This window comes from Coregonus lavaretus, assembly GCF_964263955.1.
Source record: "Coregonus lavaretus genome assembly, chromosome: 3".
Taxonomy (NCBI): domain Eukaryota; kingdom Metazoa; phylum Chordata; class Actinopteri; order Salmoniformes; family Salmonidae; genus Coregonus; species Coregonus lavaretus.
The window spans coordinates 58,308,740-58,327,858 of record NC_139990.1 but is presented as its reverse complement, the minus strand read 5'-3'; the positions used below and the strand labels follow the sequence as shown (position 1 = coordinate 58,327,858).

General features: G+C 44.3%; 1 protein-coding gene across 1 annotated transcript; it reads right to left on the bottom strand.

The window, feature by feature from the left end:
• Positions 1-1,691: 1,691 nt before the first annotated feature.
• On the bottom strand, positions 1,692-5,988 carry LOC311119609 (E3 ubiquitin-protein ligase rnf146). The gene is made up of 3 exons (XM_084157763.1): positions 5,903-5,988; positions 3,918-3,980; positions 1,692-3,746 (listed from the first exon to the last, which is right to left on the bottom strand). Exon 3 carries the CDS (start codon positions 3,732-3,734, stop codon positions 2,685-2,687), a length of 1,050 nt encoding a protein of 349 aa, XP_084013889.1. The 5' UTR covers positions 3,735-3,746; positions 3,918-3,980; positions 5,903-5,988; the 3' UTR covers positions 1,692-2,684.
• Positions 5,989-19,119: the final 13,131 nt, after the last annotated feature.

Sequence of the window (19,119 nt, the reverse complement as noted above, 5' to 3'; positions counted from 1 at the left end):
AATGGCACCCTATTCTCTACATAGTGGGCCCTGGTCAAAGGTAGTGCACTAAATCGGGAATATGGTGGCATTTTGGACGCAACCCCGCAGGGCCTTTTGTCTTCCCCTCCCGTCCCTTTACAAAGGTCATGTGTTTCCTGGCCAAACACCAGGCTTTGGTGTTGCATACAGATACACTGTGATCAGAATATCAAACCAGTGTATGAGATGAATTCAGAGAGGGTTGGTGCTCACTAAGAACCTGTCTGTTGAAGTAGGTACGATACACTGCATCAAGTGGACCTATGCAGGGCAGGAGCAGTGGGTGCATGGTATTAGCGAGTGGTGAGGTACACTACATGACTAAAAGTATGTGGACACTTGCTCGTCGAAAACATCTCATTCCAAAATCATGGGCATTAATATGGAGTTGGTCCCCCCGTTGCTGATATAACAGCCTCCACTCTTCTGGGAAGGCTTTCCACTAGATGTTGGAACATTGCTGCGGGGACTTGCTTCCATTCAGCCACAAGAGCAATAGTGAGGTCGGGCACTGACGTTGGGTGATTAGGCCTGGCTCGCAGTCAGCGTTCCAATTCATCCTTAAGGTGTTCGATGGGGTTGAGGTCAGGGCTCTGTGCAGGCCAGTCAAGTTCTTCCACACTGATCTCGACAATCCATTTCTGTATGGACTTCGCTTTGTACACGGGGGCATTGTCATGCTGAAACAGGAAAGGGCCTTCCCCAAACTGTTGCCACAAAGTTGGAAGCACAGAATCTTCTAGAATGTCATTGTATGCTGTAGCATTAAGATTTCCCTTCACTGGAACTAAGAAACCATGAAAAACAGCCCCAGACCATTATTCCTCCTCCACCAAACTTTACAGTTGGCACTATGCATTTGGGCAGGTAGCGTTCTCCTGGCATCCACCAAACCCAGATTAGTCCGTTGAACTGCCAGATGGTGAAGCGTGATTCATCACACCAGAGAACGCATTTCCACTGCTCCAGAGCCCATGGTGGCAAGCTTTACACCACTCCAGCCGACGCTTGGCATTGCGCATGGTGCTCTTAGGATTGTGTGTGGCTGCACGGCCACGGAAACCCATTTCATGAAGCTCCCAACGAACAGCTCGTGCTGATGTTGCTTCCAGAGGCAGTTTGGAACTCGGTAGTGAGTGTTGCAACCGAGGACAGACGATTTTTACACGCTACGCACTTCAGCGGCCCTGTTCTGTGAGCTTGTGTGGCCTACCATTTCACGGTTGGGCCGTTGTTGCTCCTAGATATTTCCACTTCACAATAACAGCACTTACAGTTGACCGGGGCAGCTCTAGCAGGGCAGAAATTTGACAAACTGACTTGTTGGAAAGGTGGCATCCTATGACAGTGCCACGTTGAAAGTCACTGTGCTCTTCAGTAAGGCCATTCTACTGCCAATTTGTCTATGGAGATTGCATGGCTGTCTGCTCGATTTTATACACCTGTCAGCAACGGGTGTGGCTGAAATAGCCAAATCCACTAATTTGAAGGGGTGTCCACATACTTGTCTATATAGTGTAGATTAGTTGTCACATGAGAAATACACATTGTGACCAGATTTGATACAAGAGAGCTTATTTCTGGCAGTATCTTGCATGATGTCACTAGTATTGGTATGTGATCAGCTCACCTTTTGCTTTCATCTAACAAAAACAAAACTTCCAATCTCATCGTTTTGATGAATAGACAGATTTTATTTAAATTACAAACCATGTAACAAAAGATTACAAAGAAAATGATTACAGAAAGTAAACAGTTATTTTAATGAGAGTGAAATTGAGCTGGACAAATGACAATGACAGTCAGCGGGTAAGAAATATAAAAACAATACAATTTAAAACTTCAAATGTTTTGCAGGAGACAGCCAGCAAGCCACATAGAAACCGTTGCTCTTCACTTACCGTCTTAGTAATCACACAATAGAATTTACAACCAGAGGAAAACAAAGAAAAAACAAATAGTTAATCAAACTAAAATCTAAAACATCAGTCCTCCTCTTCACCAGTAGTGTTTAAGAACCCAACCCTTCTCTTAAAAACACATGCACACGTTATGAAACAGACTAGCATTTCAGATGAATAATCAGCAACTGAACACTAAGACCATGCTTCGCTTTTGAAACAAATGAAAATGCAGTCGACTGACTTAGGGCTATGATCAGTGAGGTCATGGAGCATGGTGTTAATCACTTTGGAGCTGCCTAGAGCTCAACACACCGAGCTGCTGCAGAGAGAGGAACACACTGAACCACTGATCTGATCAAAATAACTGTTGATTAGCTGATAAGAGGCTGCTACCCGATTCAGTTAAATGCATTTTTGTGTCTCTGATAATAACAAGTCTCCATCTTTCATCACGGCTGCATCACACACTGTCTGGAGGCATGGGGACGTTCAAACAACGTCCCAACAACTTACACGAAACAACAATTCAACGCTCAATTAACAAGTTGTATGGGGAAAGACTTTGCTCCCAAGGCCCACCAGTAAATTTGGACCAGAACTAATTTTCAGGGGGGTCATTTTAATCTTGAAAGTCTAATATAATGGGAGCGTCTCCTTGCCTTGAGACAGTTGTATGCGGGGGTTGGTTTGGATCTGTTTCAGAGTCATATGTTAGCCGAGAATGTTAGCTCCAGTGCAGAAGTTCATGATGAGTTGAGCTCACACTTCAGTACACTGGCCGTCAGGCCTTCTCGACCTCACACTGCTGCTGGAGGCCTCAGCCCCAGGGGGGGACCTGTCCTCCGGGCTCTCCCCCAAACGCAGTCTCTGCTCCCGGGGCTCGACTGCCTCCCCGTCATCGTCGCTCCAGTCCCCAGACCCATCCACAGAGGTGTTCGGACCAGAGGACATGGAGGGTGTGGCGGTGGCCTCCTCTTCCCCCTCCTCTCCCTCCCCAACCTCAGCCCTCTCCGGGGCATCTGTGGGGCTGATGTGGAGCTGGGCCAGGGCGTCCTCCAGGGAGGGATTGGTGGGGCTGCCGGGCTGGCCCCCCAGAGAGGTGGGAGGCCTGGCAGGAGCAGACAGGACTGTGGAAGCAGCTGGAGCTGCTGCAGCCTGCTGCACTGCGGCTGCTAAAGTATCAGCACCGTCTGCAGAGATCCCTCTCCCTGCCGCAGCGGACCCCTGCGCCCCGCCCTCTGTGTCTAGACGGAGGCCTGCCACCCCTTTCTTGGGGATGTCCACAACGTCCCGTTTTATCTTGCGGCGGCGGCCGTGCTCATTGCGCCGGTACTGCACCATGTTCTCCAGGTCGGCCACGTACAGGAACCCGGCAATCAGCATCTCAGCTGTCTTCTTGCCCTTGGAGAACGCGTCCTCCAGCTCACGGCTGGTCCTCTCGTCATACTGCCACCAGCCGTTCCTCCCCTCATAGTACCAGGCGTTGTCCCCTGTGGCACCCCGCCCTCCGGCCTTCAGCTCCTCAGGGGACAGCAGAGTGGGGTGCTCCAGGAAGTCCTCGGGAACCTCCTGTCTACAGAGAGCACAGCGCTTGCTCTGCCAGGACGCCCCTTTCACACACAGGAAGCAGAAGACGTGGCGGCAGGGTAGCTGGACAGGGTGGACACAGCTCTGCAGGCAGATAGCACACTCTGGGACAGGTAGGGCAGGTGATGAGCCACTGGAACCAGAGCAGGCAGAGTCACCACTCCCCTTCTTACTGGATGGGAGCGAGCTCACAGAGTGGTCAACCTCACCGCAGCTAGCCATCCTTAGGAAGTACTTTGGGTGGGGGGCAAAGAAGAGAGACCATTATGGACACAGAAAAGGATGTCAATGTGAACTACTAGCATCATAGTTGTCAAAAATGAAATCAACCAATACACTGAACAAGTTAAAGCAGTTTATTTAGCTACACACAGGAAAGGCAGAGATACTATAGTAGCTACTTACTGTAATATCTGCTAATGTTGCTGCTGTAGCATTACGCTTATTGGTGGTTGTTCAAATGTCTCACTGCCAAAAGGAAACAAAGGTTATAGCAATGACATAGATGAACTTACGATTCTTTGAAACACAGTAAACAATACGGGAATGACAATATCGATAGTAAATTGTTTTCGGATAATTGAAAAACAAAGTGTTTATATTTTACTATTTTCAACAACATCACGAAAATACGACCGGAACAGGTTCCCGATACGCTAGCTAGTTAACAATTACACTGGGTAAGTTTAGCTAACTAAAAATAAATATTTGAAGATAAATGTTACTAGCAAGCTCATTGAGCATTAGCCCTTGATCATACCTCTGTTCCATTACATTACACATACGAGTCATTAGACGAAGGCGTCTTTTGTAGGGGGAGTTCGGTTAAGAGCCGTGACGCTCGGTCCGAACATTAACATGCACCGCTTGTGGAACGGTGTTGGAAGCGTAAGGACCTTATATTTTATATCGGCAAGAAATAATAAAAAAAAAAAAGAAGGTTAAATTGGTACACACCTTTATAGGGCTAGGGTTCCCACATGGCCATATTTCCATGTTACAGCACTTTATGGAAAACAGATGGAAGACAGTGTACTACTACCTGTGCTCATTAGCTATCTGCTTCTCTGAACACCTGTGTGCAAACGGAAGACTGACGCCACGAACGTGTTGTTACTGAAAAATACTATTGGCTGCAACTGTGTTAAAACCAGTATTTTTATGTGATATGAAAGTTGAGGGGTTTATGTTTATAAAACCGTACCACAATTGAGAAACGATTCACGTTTAGATGGAGTATTTCGCTGTTTTGGCTTCCAGAGCCAATTCGCCCTTTAAAACAGAACATGTAAGGTCCTTAGACTAAGGAGTAACGCTAGCCTCCTTTATTCTAATATTAGCTAATTGACCATCCACGGCTCTAATGGATTTTTGTCATAGTTTGAGGCATCTGTCAAACAACTAGTTAACACTGTTCGCTAGCTCAGGGTTTCCCAAACTCGGTCCTGGGCCCCACTTGTATAATATTTTTTTTGCCCAACACTACACAGCTGATTCAAATAACCAACTCATCATCAAGCGTTGATTCTTTGAAAATCAGCTGTTTAGTGCTAGGGCAAAAACCTAAATTTGCACCCAGGGGAAACCCTGAGCTAGCTAACTGACCAGGAGGATACCAGTATCGCGATACTCGTTAGTGTCGTGGCAAGGAAACAAAACATGACGCAGATGTAACTTCTTTTGAAAAACAACTCTAATGTTGAAAACAAAAAATCATTATGTTGTCATCCAGTGTCACATTTACTTATTATCCAGTGTCACATGTATTTATTTTCCAAGCTATTGCTAACTATTTTACATACAGTAGGTTTTTAAAGGACCAAAGAGTTGTCTGCTTCGTGTTAAATATTTTGCCATGGAAAAAAATCACGATAAAGCCCTACCAAAAACGATGACTAACTAACAGTTACCTTGCTAACGATGGCTTACCCCCGTTTTGTTCTTCGAGGGTAAGCCATCGTTAGCAAGGTAGCTAGCTAATGTTAGCTAATCTCCGAGCTAGCAAACTCGACAGCATTCTCTACATAACGTAGCTAGCTACGGCCACAATACATTTCTGATATGTTCGGTGTTATTCGCATTGAAACGGCGACAAACTAACGTTAGCTAGTCTGCTAACTACCCACCCTCAGCATGAGGAATCAAAACAATGAGACCTGTTGTATCTTGGACTGACAACGTAGTTAGCTAGCTAACGTTAGCTTAGTTGCCTTCTCAGTCGAGAAAGAAAGCCAGAGCTAGTCACTTCTCTCTTAGCCCGGACTGTCATTTCGCATGTTAGATTTATCGATCATTGTGTGCCTCTTATATTGTTAAATATTACATTGATTATAAATCATACATATTTATCTAAATTAGCTGCATAGCGAGACATTTTATGATAAACTCACCCGTCTGTTTTCCTCCTTCACAAAAAGCAGCGTAGTAAGTCTAGCTATCTACGTATTTAGCCTGTTAAAGTATGATGACTACGTTTATTGGACGTAATCACGCACAGCACACGCACATTCACATTTTCTCGAATCAGCGGAGAAGTGCAATATGAAGTAATTGCAGACCGCAATTCGGGGCGTTTCTTAATATGGGCGTTCCTTGATATCAGGACACGCCCATTAATGCATGCCATTGGTCAAGTTCATTGATACCTGCCATTGGTCTGTTCCGGTGTTATGAGACTGATGGTGTCAAGACACAGAAGATGTGATTGGCGGTGACAGTTGAGGGTACGAGGACAGATTCGAAAAGATGGCGGAGGCAGACGATGAAGTGGATTGTGAATCTAAAGGCGGTAGAATCAAGGAAGATTGGAGTATTGTTCAAAAGAATGGAAAAAGGAGCAAAGTAGGGTACAGCGCGGAGAATGTCCCTTTATATCTTGTAGGAATGAGGTTTGTTAATGAGGAGCAGCTTATCGAAATACCAATCTTGAAGAATCCATTTGAGCTATCCGAACTGGTGGAGATGGTGATGGTAAAGTGAAGGATGTGTTGATCACGAGAGGCGGGTTTGTTTAGATTTTTTGTACTTCTGCAGATCAGAAGGAACGTGTGTTGCGGCTCTCCGGATTTCAAAAGTTTGACGTGTCGTTTGTGTCTCTTCGGAACATGGCACCCCTCAAGGGGGTAATATCTGGCGTCTCGTGGGAAGTCCATGTTAAAGAGATGAAAAATATTCCTGGAGTGATTGATGCACCTCGGATGAATCGAGTGGTGAATGATGAAAAAGTGAAGAGTTTATCTGTTCTTTTGTTTTTTGATATGGAGTCTCTCCCTACTCAAGTGCAGTTGGGGTATATAAACTACAAAGTCAGAGCATTTATCCTAAGACCAATGCAGTGTGATCGCTGTAAAGCTTTTGGTCATATCAAGGGTTTGCAGAAGGGAGAAACCGAGATGTCCAAGTTGTGGAAAATATCATTTAATGTGATGAAAAAGTGAAATGTTGCAATTGTGGTGGGAACCACGAAGTCACGTTTTTTGAATGCCCGACAAGGGTGAAAAAAAATGAGGTGGTGATAAGTTGCGTCAATTCAAATCTGGTATTGGAACAAAAAGAGGTCAATACACGTCTTCTAAAATAGACTAGTATTTTAATTAATGCAAAACACTTCAATGGTAAATATGATGTTCGTATATATTGGTCCACTGAAAAACCACGCAGGGTAGTCAGAGAACTGGTCCATTGTTATAAGTTCTTCTTTAAATACTCTGACAGAGATAGTTCCCGCTCCCTGCTGGCTTATCACCACCTCACTTGTAGTAAACAGCGCCGGAGAAGATGGCTGCCGTTTTACAGCCCTCTAACCAATTGTACTATTATGTGTGTTTTTCCGCGTTATTTGTAATTTATTTTGTACATAATGTTTCTGCCATCGTCTCTTATAACCAAAAAGAGCTTCTGGATATCAGGACAGCGATTACTCACCTCGTATTGGACGAAGATTTTTTCTTCAACGAGGCGGCCGCGAAGGATATCATACAGACACCCGACAAGGCCCAAATCCCCGTCATTCGCGTGAGGAAGAGACGGAGATATCGTGGACGTAGATCGGGGTGCCTTGTAAGGATCCGACGGCGAGCGAGTAAACTGCCTCTTCCATCAATCCTATTAGCCAACGTTCAATCATTTGAAAATAAATTGGATGACCTAAGATTACCGTTATCCTACCAACGGGACATTAAAAACTGAGTCGTGGCTGAACGACGACATGGATATCATACAGCTAGCGGGCTATACGCTACATCGGCAGGATAGAACGGCTGACTCCGGTAAGACAAGGGGTGGCGGTCTGTGTATATTTGTAAACAACAGCTGGTGCACAAAATCAAATACTAAGGAAGTCTCGAGGTTTTGCTCGCCTGAGGTAGAGTATCTTATGATAAGCTGTAGACCACACTATTTACCAAGAGAGTTTTCATCTATATTTTTCATAGCTGTCTATTTACCACCACAAACCAATGCTGGCATTAAGATTGCACTGAATGAGTTGTACAAGGCCATAAATCAACAGGAAAACGCTCATCCAGATGCAGCGCTCCTAGTGGCCGGGGACTTTAATGCAGGGAAACTTAAATCCGTTCTACCTCATTTCTACCAGCATGTTAAATGTGCAACCAGAGGAAAAAAAACTCTAGACCACCTTTACTCCACACACAGAGACGCATACAAAGCTCTCCCTCGCCCTCCATTTGGCAAATCTGACCATAACTCTATCCTCCTGATTCCTGCTTATAAGCAAAAACTAAAGCAGGAAGCACCAGTGACTCGGTTAATAAAAAAGTGGTCAGATGACGCAGATGCTAAGCTACAGGACTGTTTTGCTAGCACAGACTGGAACATGTTCCGGGATTCTTCAGACAGCATTGAGGAGTACACCACATCAGTCACTGGCTTCATCAATAAGTGCATCGATGATGTCGTCCCCACAGTGACCGTACGTACATACCCCAACCAGAAGCCATGGATTACAGGAAACATCCGCACTGAGCTAAAGGGTAGAGCTGCCGCTTTCAAGGAACGGGACTCTAACCCGGACGCTTATAAGAAATCCCGCTATGACCTCCGACGAACCATCAAACAGGCAAAGAGTCAATACAGGACTAAGATTGAATCGTACTACACTGGCTCTGACGCTCGTCGGATGTGGCAGGGCTTGAAAACTATTACAGACTACAAAGGGAAGCACAGCCGCGAGCTGCCCAGTGACACAAGCCTACCAGACGAGCTAAACCACTTCTATGCTCGCTTCGAGGCAAGCAACACTGAAGCATGCATGAGAGCACCAGCTGTTCCGGATGACTATGTGATCACGCTCTCCGTAGCCCATGTGAGTAAGACTTTTAAGCAGGTCAACATTCACAAGGCCGCAGGGCCAGACGGATTACCAGGACGTGTACTCCGAGCATGTGCTGACCAACTGGCAAGTGTCTTCACTGACATTTTCAACATGTCCCTGACTGAGTCTGTAATACCAACATGTTTCAAGCAGACCACCATAGTCCCCGTGCCCAAGGACTCTAAGATAACCTGCCTAAATGACTACCGACCCGTAGCACTGATGTCTGTAGCCATGAAGTGCTTTGAAAGGCTGGTCATGGCTCACATCAACAGCATTATCCCAGAAACCCTAGACCTACTCCAATTTGCATACCGCCCCAACAGATCCACAGATGATGCAATCTCTATTGCACTCCACACTGCCCTTTCCCACCTGGAATAGAGGAACACCTACGTGAGAATGCTATTCATTGACTACAGCTCAGCATTCAACACCATAGTGCCCTCTAAGCTCATCACTAAGCTAAGGATCCTGGGACTAAACACCTCCCTCTGCAACTGGATCCTGGACTTCCTGACGGGCCGCCCCCAGGTGGTAAGGGTAGGTAACAACACATCTGCCACACTGATCCTCAACACGGGGGCCCCTCAGGGGTGCGTGCTCAGTCCCCTCCTGTACTCTCTGTTCACCCATGACTGCATGGCCAGGCACGACTCCAACACCATCATTAAGTTTGCCGACGACACAACAGTGGTAGGCCTGATCACCGACAACGATGAGACAGCCTATAGGGAGGAGGTCAGAGACCTGGCCGTGTGGTGCCAGGACAACAACCTCTCCCTCAACGTGACCAAGACAAAGGAGATGATTGTGGACTACAGGAAAAAAAAGAGGACTGAGCACGCCCCCATTCTCATCGACGGGGCTGTAGTGGAACCGGTTGAGAGCTTCAAGTTCCTTGGTGTCCACATCACCAACGAACTATCATGGTCCAAACACTTCTAGACAGTCGTGAAGAGGGCACGACAAAGCCTATTCCCCCTCAGGAGACTGAAAAGATTTGGCATGGGTCCTCAGATCCTCAAAAAATTCTACAGCTGCACCATCGAGAGCATCCTGACTGGTTGCATCACCGCCTGGTATGGCAACTGCTTGGCCTCCGACCGCAAGGCACTACAGAGGGTAGTGCGTACGGCCCAGTACATCACTGGGGCCAAGCTTCCTGCCATCCAGGACCTCTATACCAGGCGGTGTCAGAGGAAGGCCCTCAAAATTGTCAAAGACTCCAACCACCCTAGTCATAGACTGTTCTCTCTGCTACCGCACGGCAAGCGGTACCGGAGTGCCAAGTCTAGGTCCAAAAAACTTCTCAACAGCTTCTACCCCCAAGCCATAAGACTCCTGAACAGCTAATCATGGCTACCCGGACTATTTGCACTGCCCCCCCACCCCATCCTTTTTACGCTGCTGCTACTCTGTTAATTATTTATGCATAGTCACTTTAACTCTACCCACATGTACATATTACCTCAACTACCTCAACTAGCCGGTGCCCCCGCACATTGACTCTGCAACGGTACCCCCCTGTATATATAGCCTCCCTACTGTTACTTTATTTTACTTCTGCTCTTTTTTTTCTCAACACTTTTTTTGTTGTTGTTTTATTTTTACTTTTTTTTAGTTAAAAATAAATGCACTGTTGGTTAAGGGCTGTAAGTAAGCATTTCACTGTAATGTCTGCACCTGTTGTATTCGGCGCATGTGACCAATACAATTTGATTTGATTTGATTTGATCAGAGTAGAGACTGAGCGTGGTTTAGACTTACTCAGCCTATCGTTGGCGCACAGGCTGGTCGCAGCCCCTTGGCGCTTCACTGTTGCCAGGTGTTTAGTTGTTTTCTCCACAACTTGTCCAGAGAGTCAGCAATCCCAGACATCTTTGTAGCAGAACACATGTCCTTGAGCGTTCTAACAAAGAGGCAGTGTTTGTGTATGTGAGACACAAGCCTTATCTCCCCCTACTCCCTAATAGCTCTTCACATGAATCACAGCTTGTTATGTTGGCCAATTTATATCAGTACAGTACAAACCTATTATGTTTAATCATTAATGCTCTCTTATTAAGCTAACAGCACATCTAAAATATAAGAGAATAATTTCCCACAGTGGCCAAAGTTAGGGTTGTACAGAGCATTTTAGAAGATACATGTTTGACCGAATCGAGAACGGAGATAGTATCACTAAATTAAGGTTTGTCGAAAATTCTCTGTGCTACACCAAACAGTATCTAACCTGTAACTCCCAGTAATGGATACCACAAATCTTTGGTTAAATCGCATTATCTGGTGTTACAATCTGTACCTACCAAGGGGGTATGTATACACTGTAAAAAATAAAATAAAAACAACCACTAATTATTAACGAATTATTATTAAGTAACTGGTTCCACAGCCTTTTTTTTTTGTTTACTGAACTTTTTGGTCAAAGTGTTACCTGAACTTGTTGGCCAAAACTTAGCGGCAACATGAGAAAACGGAGGCAAAAATTCAGTCAACTTAAAATGATATTTGCTCAATTTGTGTCATATGTTCATTCAACTAGAAATTACATAATTTTTGGCATTTTACCTAAAAAAAAGGCTGTGGAACTATACTGAACAAAAATATAAACGCAACATGTAAAGTGTTGGTCTCATGTTGCTTGAGCTTAAATAAAATATCCCGGAAATGTTTCATACACACAAAAAGCTTATTTCTCTAAACTTTTGCACAAATTTGTTTACATCCCTGTTAGTGAACATTTCTCCTTTGCCAAGATAATCCATCTACCGGACAGGTGTGGCATATCAATAATAATAATATGCCATTTAGCAGACGCTTTTATCCAAAGCGACATACAGTCATGTGTGCATACATTTTTACGTATGGGTGGTCCCGGGGATCGAACCCACTACCCTGGCGTTACAAGCGCCATGCTCTACCAATTGAGCTACAGAGGACCACAATCAAGAAGCTGATTAAACAGCATGATCATTACACAGATGCACCTTGTGCTGGGGACAATACAAGAGCACTCTAAAATGTGCAGTTTTGTCACACAACACATTGCCACAGATGTCTCAAGTTTTGAGGGAGCGTGCAATTGGCATGCTGCCTGCAGGAATGTCCACCAGAGCTGTTGCCAGAGAACTGAATGCTCATTTCTCTACCATAAGCCGGCTCAAACTTAATTTGAGAGAATTTGGCAGTACGTCCAACGGGCCTCACAACCGCAGTACGTCCAACCGGCCTGAGACCAACCACCTGGACAGCTGATGAAACTGTGGGTTTGCGCAACCGAAGAAGTTCTGCACAAACTGTCAGCTAGCATGTATGGGCGAGTGGTTTGCTGATGTCAACGTTGTGAACAGAGTGCCCCATGGTGATGGTGGGGTTATGGTATGGGCAGGCATAAGCTACGGACAATTAAAACAATTAACATTTTATTGATGGCAATTTGAATGCACAGAGATACCGTGACCCATTGTCGTGCCATTCATCTGCCGCCATCACCTCATGTTTTAGCATGATAATGCACGGCCCCATGTCGCAAGAATCTGTACACAATTCCTGGAAGCTGAAAATGTCCCAGTTCTTCCATGGCCTGCATACTCACCAGACATGTCACCCATTGAGCATGTGTGGGATGCTCTGGATCGACAGCGTGTTCCAGTTCCCACCAATATCCAGCAACTCCGCACAGCCATTGAAGAGGAGTGGGACAACATTCCACAGGCCACAATCAACAGCCTGATCAACTCTATGTGAAGGAGATGTGTTGCGGTGCATGAGGCAAATGGTGGTCACACCAGATACTGACTGGTTTTCTGATCCACGCCCTACTTTTTCTTTAAAGGTATCTGTGACCAACGGATGTAGGTCTGCATACCCAGTCATGTGAAATCAATAGATTAGGGCCTAATGAATTTATTTCAATTAACTGATTTCTTTATATGTACTGAGTAGAATCTTTGAAATTGTTGCATGTTGCGTTTATATTTTTGTTCAGTGTAGTTACACACACAGTACTTTTAACATACAATGTTTTTAATTTACATATTTGATACACATTGAGATATGATTATTGTGCATGTTCATTTATACAGTAATTATTATTCAATGTCCTCACCTGGGATTTGAACTCACAACCTCTTGGTTCTTGACATTCCAATCTTCCTGCTATGCCACAATGTCTGTGTCAATTATCAGTTAATCTGACTATTCTGTCATCATTGATTTGATTTGATTTACTTATTTAAGCAATTTTAGATTTTTCTGTATAGTTGTCTAATGTTGGTGGGGTTTATTACTTTGTTTTAATGTTACTCCTTAATCACTATGAGAAATAAAATTGTTATACTTGAGTGTACTTTTAACAGAGCTGAGATTTACTTTGAAGTGCAAAGTGTAGCAATACAGGTGAAATAAGTTATTTTTTATCAAATGTTTATTTATTAATAATAATTGTCAGCAAACATGAATACATACAAAATGAAGATACTCCCCCCATCCCAATCCCACCCCACCCGAGGACCTAAGGGATCAAATTAAATAAACATAAACAGTTCAAAATACAAAATAAAATACATGAAAGCAACACATCACAAAGTATTTCAGCAGCAAGAAGCCATTGGTTCAAAGTGTCTTCTTTAGCAGTAGAATGCTCCATATAAATTACATCCAAAAAAGAGGATTGATTGACGTGAGTGTGGAGGCTTCCATCGTACTGCAATCATTGTTTTGAAGGCGTTAGGCCAGCGAGAAGAATGCACTTCTGACATAGAGATAAATGAAAAACAGATTAATCATTTCAAAGTAAAACATAAGGAGATGCAGTCCCAACTAAAACATTGATCCAAACCTGGAAGTTCTCTTTTCCACAGCGTATCGAGAGGAAGAGGTTTATAAGAAGTTGAAAGTAAAAAAAATGATACATTTTGGAAACTAGACCCTTTGTTTTTCGATCTTAAACTCAAAATCTTATGCATAGGATGTAGCGTCAAAGCTGACTGCCAATGAACACCATGAGCCCTAAGGGCAGACTTAAATTGTAGATGAAAAATGATAAACCAGATAGATTAAAACTATCTTTAAGATCTTGGAACGAACTAAGGCTGTTATCCCCGTAGATACAGGTGAATCCGTAATTGACACAGACATGGTGGCGTAGCAGGAAGATTGGAATGCTGTGAACCAAGATGTTGTGTGTTCAAATACCAATTACTGTAGAAATTAACATGCACAATGAAATCATGTATGTCAACATGGGTCAAATATGTTATTGACACAGAAATGGTGGCATAGCAGGAAGATTGGTATGCTGTGAACCAAGCGGTTGTGAGTTCAAATCCCAGGTGAATACCAATGACTGTTTAAATGAACATGCACAATGTAATAATGTGTCAAATATGTAAGTTGAAAACGTTGGATGTTAAAAGTACTGTGTGTGTAACTATTTCCACAGCCTTTTTCTGTTGGTAAAATGACAAATTAATAATTTTCTAGTTGAATTAACACGAGACAAAATTGAGCAAACATTTTAAGTTGACTGAATTTTTGCCTACGTTTTCTCACGTTGAAGCAAAGTTTTGGCCAACAAAAAATGAAAAGTTGAGTAAACAAACAAACGTCAGTGGAACCAGTTACTTAATAATATTTAGTTGAAACAACTAGATTTATTATTTATTTTTTTACAGTGTACACAGCCCTTGAGTTCTCAATTGAATGTATGGACAACAGCTGGATCAATGACTACAATCCCGACACTGTTTTAATGTTTAGAAACGTTATTAATCCTTCTAGCAATAAAAACCTTTGGAACTTAACTTTCATGTATCGAGAAAGATTATTTAAATTGTATTATTATTAAATACTGTTAAGTTGCATCAATTCAAATCTGGTATTAGGAACAAAAGAGGTCAATACACGTCTTCTAAAATAGACTAGTATTTTAATTAATGCAAAACCCTTCAATGGTAAATATGATGTTCGTATATACGGGTCCACTGAAATACCACGCAGGGCACTCAGAGAACTGATCCATTGTTCTAAGTTCTTCTTCAAATACTCTGACAGAGATAGTTCCCGCTCCCTGCTGGCCAATCAGAGTAGAGACTGAGCGTGGTTTAGACTTACTCAGCCTATCGTTGGCGCACAGGCTGGTCCCAGCATAAGTTGTTATCTGCAGCTGGTCCAGAGTCAGCATAGACACAGTTCCCCTGTACTTTCCCACCCTAACTGTACTCTTTGTACCTACGTCCTTGGACGGTTCAACAAAGAGGCAGTGTTCGTGTATGTGAGACACAAGCTCTTATCTCATCCTACCTCCTAACGTTCCTCACATGAATCACAGCTTGTTATGTGAAACAATTTATATCAGTACAGTACAAACCTATTATGTTTAATCATTAATGCATTCTTTCTAAGCTAGGCATCACATCCAGTTATAAGAAAATAGAGCCCCACAATCCCCCTTTTCACACCCACTGGGTGTGAACCCAAAACAAGAAAACCCAAAATAAGAAATTTCAGGGAAATTCAGGAATCCCCCTATTGACACCCTCTAGGGTGTCACTCATTAAAATACAATACAAACAAAAAGAATCACACTTTTATTAATAGGCAATAATGATAATAAAAAGGCCTTCAGTCCTTCCATCTACACCCAACTTGTACTAGGTTGGCTACCAGCCACCCAGGAACTTCAAACCTTCACATAAGGAAAGATAAACATTCACAATGGTTAACTTGATTAATAAAGCATAAAACACAGGATTAATAGAACACAAAACACAAGATTAATAAAACATAAAACACAAACAGGGAAGTACATTTTGGCCCCCTTTAGACACCCTCTAGGGTGTCACTCCACCAAGCCTGGTAGGTCATATCCTTCATTCCTTAGGTCGGAGTCCGGGATTGGGCCGTATCTCACCATCTGTTGGGAAACCGCCTATTCCATCGCCTTGCTCACCAACCCTCGGACACAGGGAATAAGACAACATCCACAAAGAACAAGTATAACCATAGAAGCTATAACTTCACCCAGAATAGTTACAACAATAGTTTTCCATTTACCAAATATGTTATCAAACCAACCGTTTAGGGAGCTATCAATACCAGAGTTCTCAGCCAGTTCGTTCGCCAGCGTGGTGAGTCCCTGAAGCGCTTTGGTCACGGACCTGTCCGGTGCTGCATGGTTGGGGATGAAAGTACAGCACATAGATCCAAACAGAACACAAACTCCGCCCCGCTCAGCCAAAAGCATATCTAAAGCTATTCTATTCTGCCATGCCATTAAGCTAGTTGCCGCTGTCTGCTCAGCCAATCCCTTTATTGCATCACGAGTGTGGTTTATACATCTTTGCTGGTTATAGTAAATATAATTTATCCAATCTACGTTTTTATTAATTGTTGACCACCAGAAAAGACTTGATTCAAACCCAGCTGCGATCTGATTCCTAGCTTTGAATTCTTCTGGAACCCCTCGAGGTACTCCTATCCCATCAATATACACTGCTCAAAAAAATAAAGGGAACACTTAAACAACACAATGTAACTCCAAGTCAATCACACTTCTGTGAAATCAAACTGTCCACTTAGGAAGCAACACTGATTGACAATACATTTCACATGCTGTTGTGCAAATGGAATAGACAACAGGTGGAAATTATAGGCAATTAGCAAGACACCCCCAATAAAGAAGTGGTTCTGCAGGTGGTGACCACAGACCACTTCTCAGTTCCTATGCTTCCTGGCTGATGTTTTGGTCACTTTTGAATGCTGGCGGTGCTTTCACTCTAGTGGTAGCATGAGACGGAGTCTACAACCCACACAAGTGGCTCAGGTAGTGCAGCTCATCCAGGATGGCACATCAATGCGAGCTGTGGCAAGAAGGTTTGCTGTGTCTGTCAGCGTAGTGTCCAGAGCATGGAGGCGCTACCAGGAGACAGGCCAGTACATCAGGAGACGTGGATGAGGCCGTAGGAGGGCAACAACCCAGCAGCAGGACTGCTACCTCCGCCTTTGTGCAAGAAGGAGCAGGAGGAGCACTGCCAGAGCCCTGCAAAATGACCTCCAGCAGGCCACAAATGTGCATGTGTCTGCTCAAACGGTCAGAAACAGACTCCATGAGGGTGGTATGAGGGCCCGACGTCCACAGATGGGGGTTGTGCTTACAGCCCAACACCGTGCAGGACGTTTGGCATTTGCCAGAGAACACCAAGTGGCGCCCTGTGCTCTTCACAGATGAAAGCAGGTTCACACTGAGCACATGTGACAGACGTGACAGAGTCTGGAGACACAGTGGAGAATGTTCTGCTGCCTGCAACATCCTCCAGCATGACCGGTTTGGCGGTGGGTCAGTCATGGTGTGGGGTGGCATTTCTTTGGGGGGCCGCACAGCCCTCCATGTGCTCGCCAGAGGTAGCCTGACTGCCATTAGGTACCAAGATGAGATCCTCAGACCCCTTGTGAGACCATATGCTGGTGCGGTTGGCCCTGGGTTCCTCCTAATGCAAGACAATGCTAGACCTCATGTGGCTGGAGTGTGTCAGCTGTTCCTGCAAGAGGAAGGCATTGATGCTATGGACTGGCCCGCCCGTTCCCCAGACCTGAATCCAATTGAGCACATCTGGGACATCATGTCTCGCTCCATCCACCAACGCCACGTTGCACCACAGACTGTCCAGGAGTTGGCGGATGCTTTAGTCCAGGTCTGGGAGGAGATCCCTCAGGAGACCATCCGCCACCTCATCAGGAGCATGCCCAGGCGTTGTAGGGAGGTCATACAGGCACGTGGAGGCCACACACACTACTGAGCCTCATTTTGACTTGTTTTAAGGACATCACATCAAAGTTGGATCAGCCTGTAGTGTGGTTTTCCACTTTAATTTTGAGGGTGACTCCAAATCCAGACCTCCATGGGTTGAAAAAATTGATTTCCATTGATAATTTTTGTGTGGTTTTGTTGTCAGCACATTCAACTATGTAAAGAAAAAAAGTATTTAATAAGATTATTTCATTCATTCAGATCTAGGATGTGTTGTTTAAGTGTTCCCTTTATTTTTTTGAGCAGTATATATCCTTTCATCAAAGGATCCCGGGAGGAGGTCCCACTTTCTATGTGACAACTCACCAATCTCTGACACGTTTGATTGTTTGCGTATGTAGGTGAGTTCACAATCTGTTATCACCACACAACCATCAGATGTCAGCACGGGCCTGGTTTTGGTTCCTAAAATTCTCTGGCTGCAACAAAGAGGAGAGATTAGTCATGGTCTCTTTAGTTGTGACATTCTCTGTGTGGGAGCAGGAGCTAATATGCCCTACCCTGTATCCTATCTTATTAGTCCTAGAAAAACAATAATAAGAATCCCCTGAGACTTCAAACTGAGGCAACCTAGGTCGGGGTGACTTTATCGGGGGATACAGATAGTGCAAGTTACTACAAGACTCCTTCACCACATTCCCAGGTGGCTTGAACAATTTAATCATGGAGGATAAACCTGACGGAGAGTTAAAGCCTGTCAAGGGGAACGGAGTAGTTGTTAACCTTGGTTTGGCTGTCCCACAGGCATAACAGTCCTCTTTAGACATAGTTCTTGCCGTATACTGAATCCATTCCAACCACAGGTTAGGATCTCTATATCCCGTCTCCACCTGTACTACTTCCTTCAGGTCTATAGTTTGCACTATCTTCACCACAGCCCCGGTCTCACTACCTCCCTCAGAGAGGTTTACTCTATAGGGTTCCCCAGTTGAAGAGGATATCTCACTTGTCAGGTCTGTAACCTGTTTTAGCGTAATTCAGACTTTCAGACAGTACCTACCCTTATATGGGTCGCACTGCCATTTCTGGTAATTCCCTACTTTCACAATACTACACCTGTCGTTAAACTGTGTATGGAGATTGACATATCCCCCCCCCCGCTTGGTATGAGCAACTACATAGTCCCAGGATGTACATGGTGACATACATATATATCTCCCATCCTTTACGATACTACCAGCCAGTAGTCCCCAACTGGTCCGCAAAGACCTCAAAAGGTGATGTCCTTCCCTAAAGTCCCTAGTACTTCCCCTTTCCCTACGTCTAGCTGTCTCCTATGCCTTCGTAGACTGTGCTCAGGTATTATTTTATCAACTTGTGTTAGGTTAACTACTACTTCTGGCGGATCAGGAGGGTTTGAGTGTGTTAGGAATATGGCCCCCACAATCAGACAGCTACCTACCGTCAGGAGACCTGTGAATCCCCACCCTCGCCCTGAGAACATGTCAGACGCCAGAGGC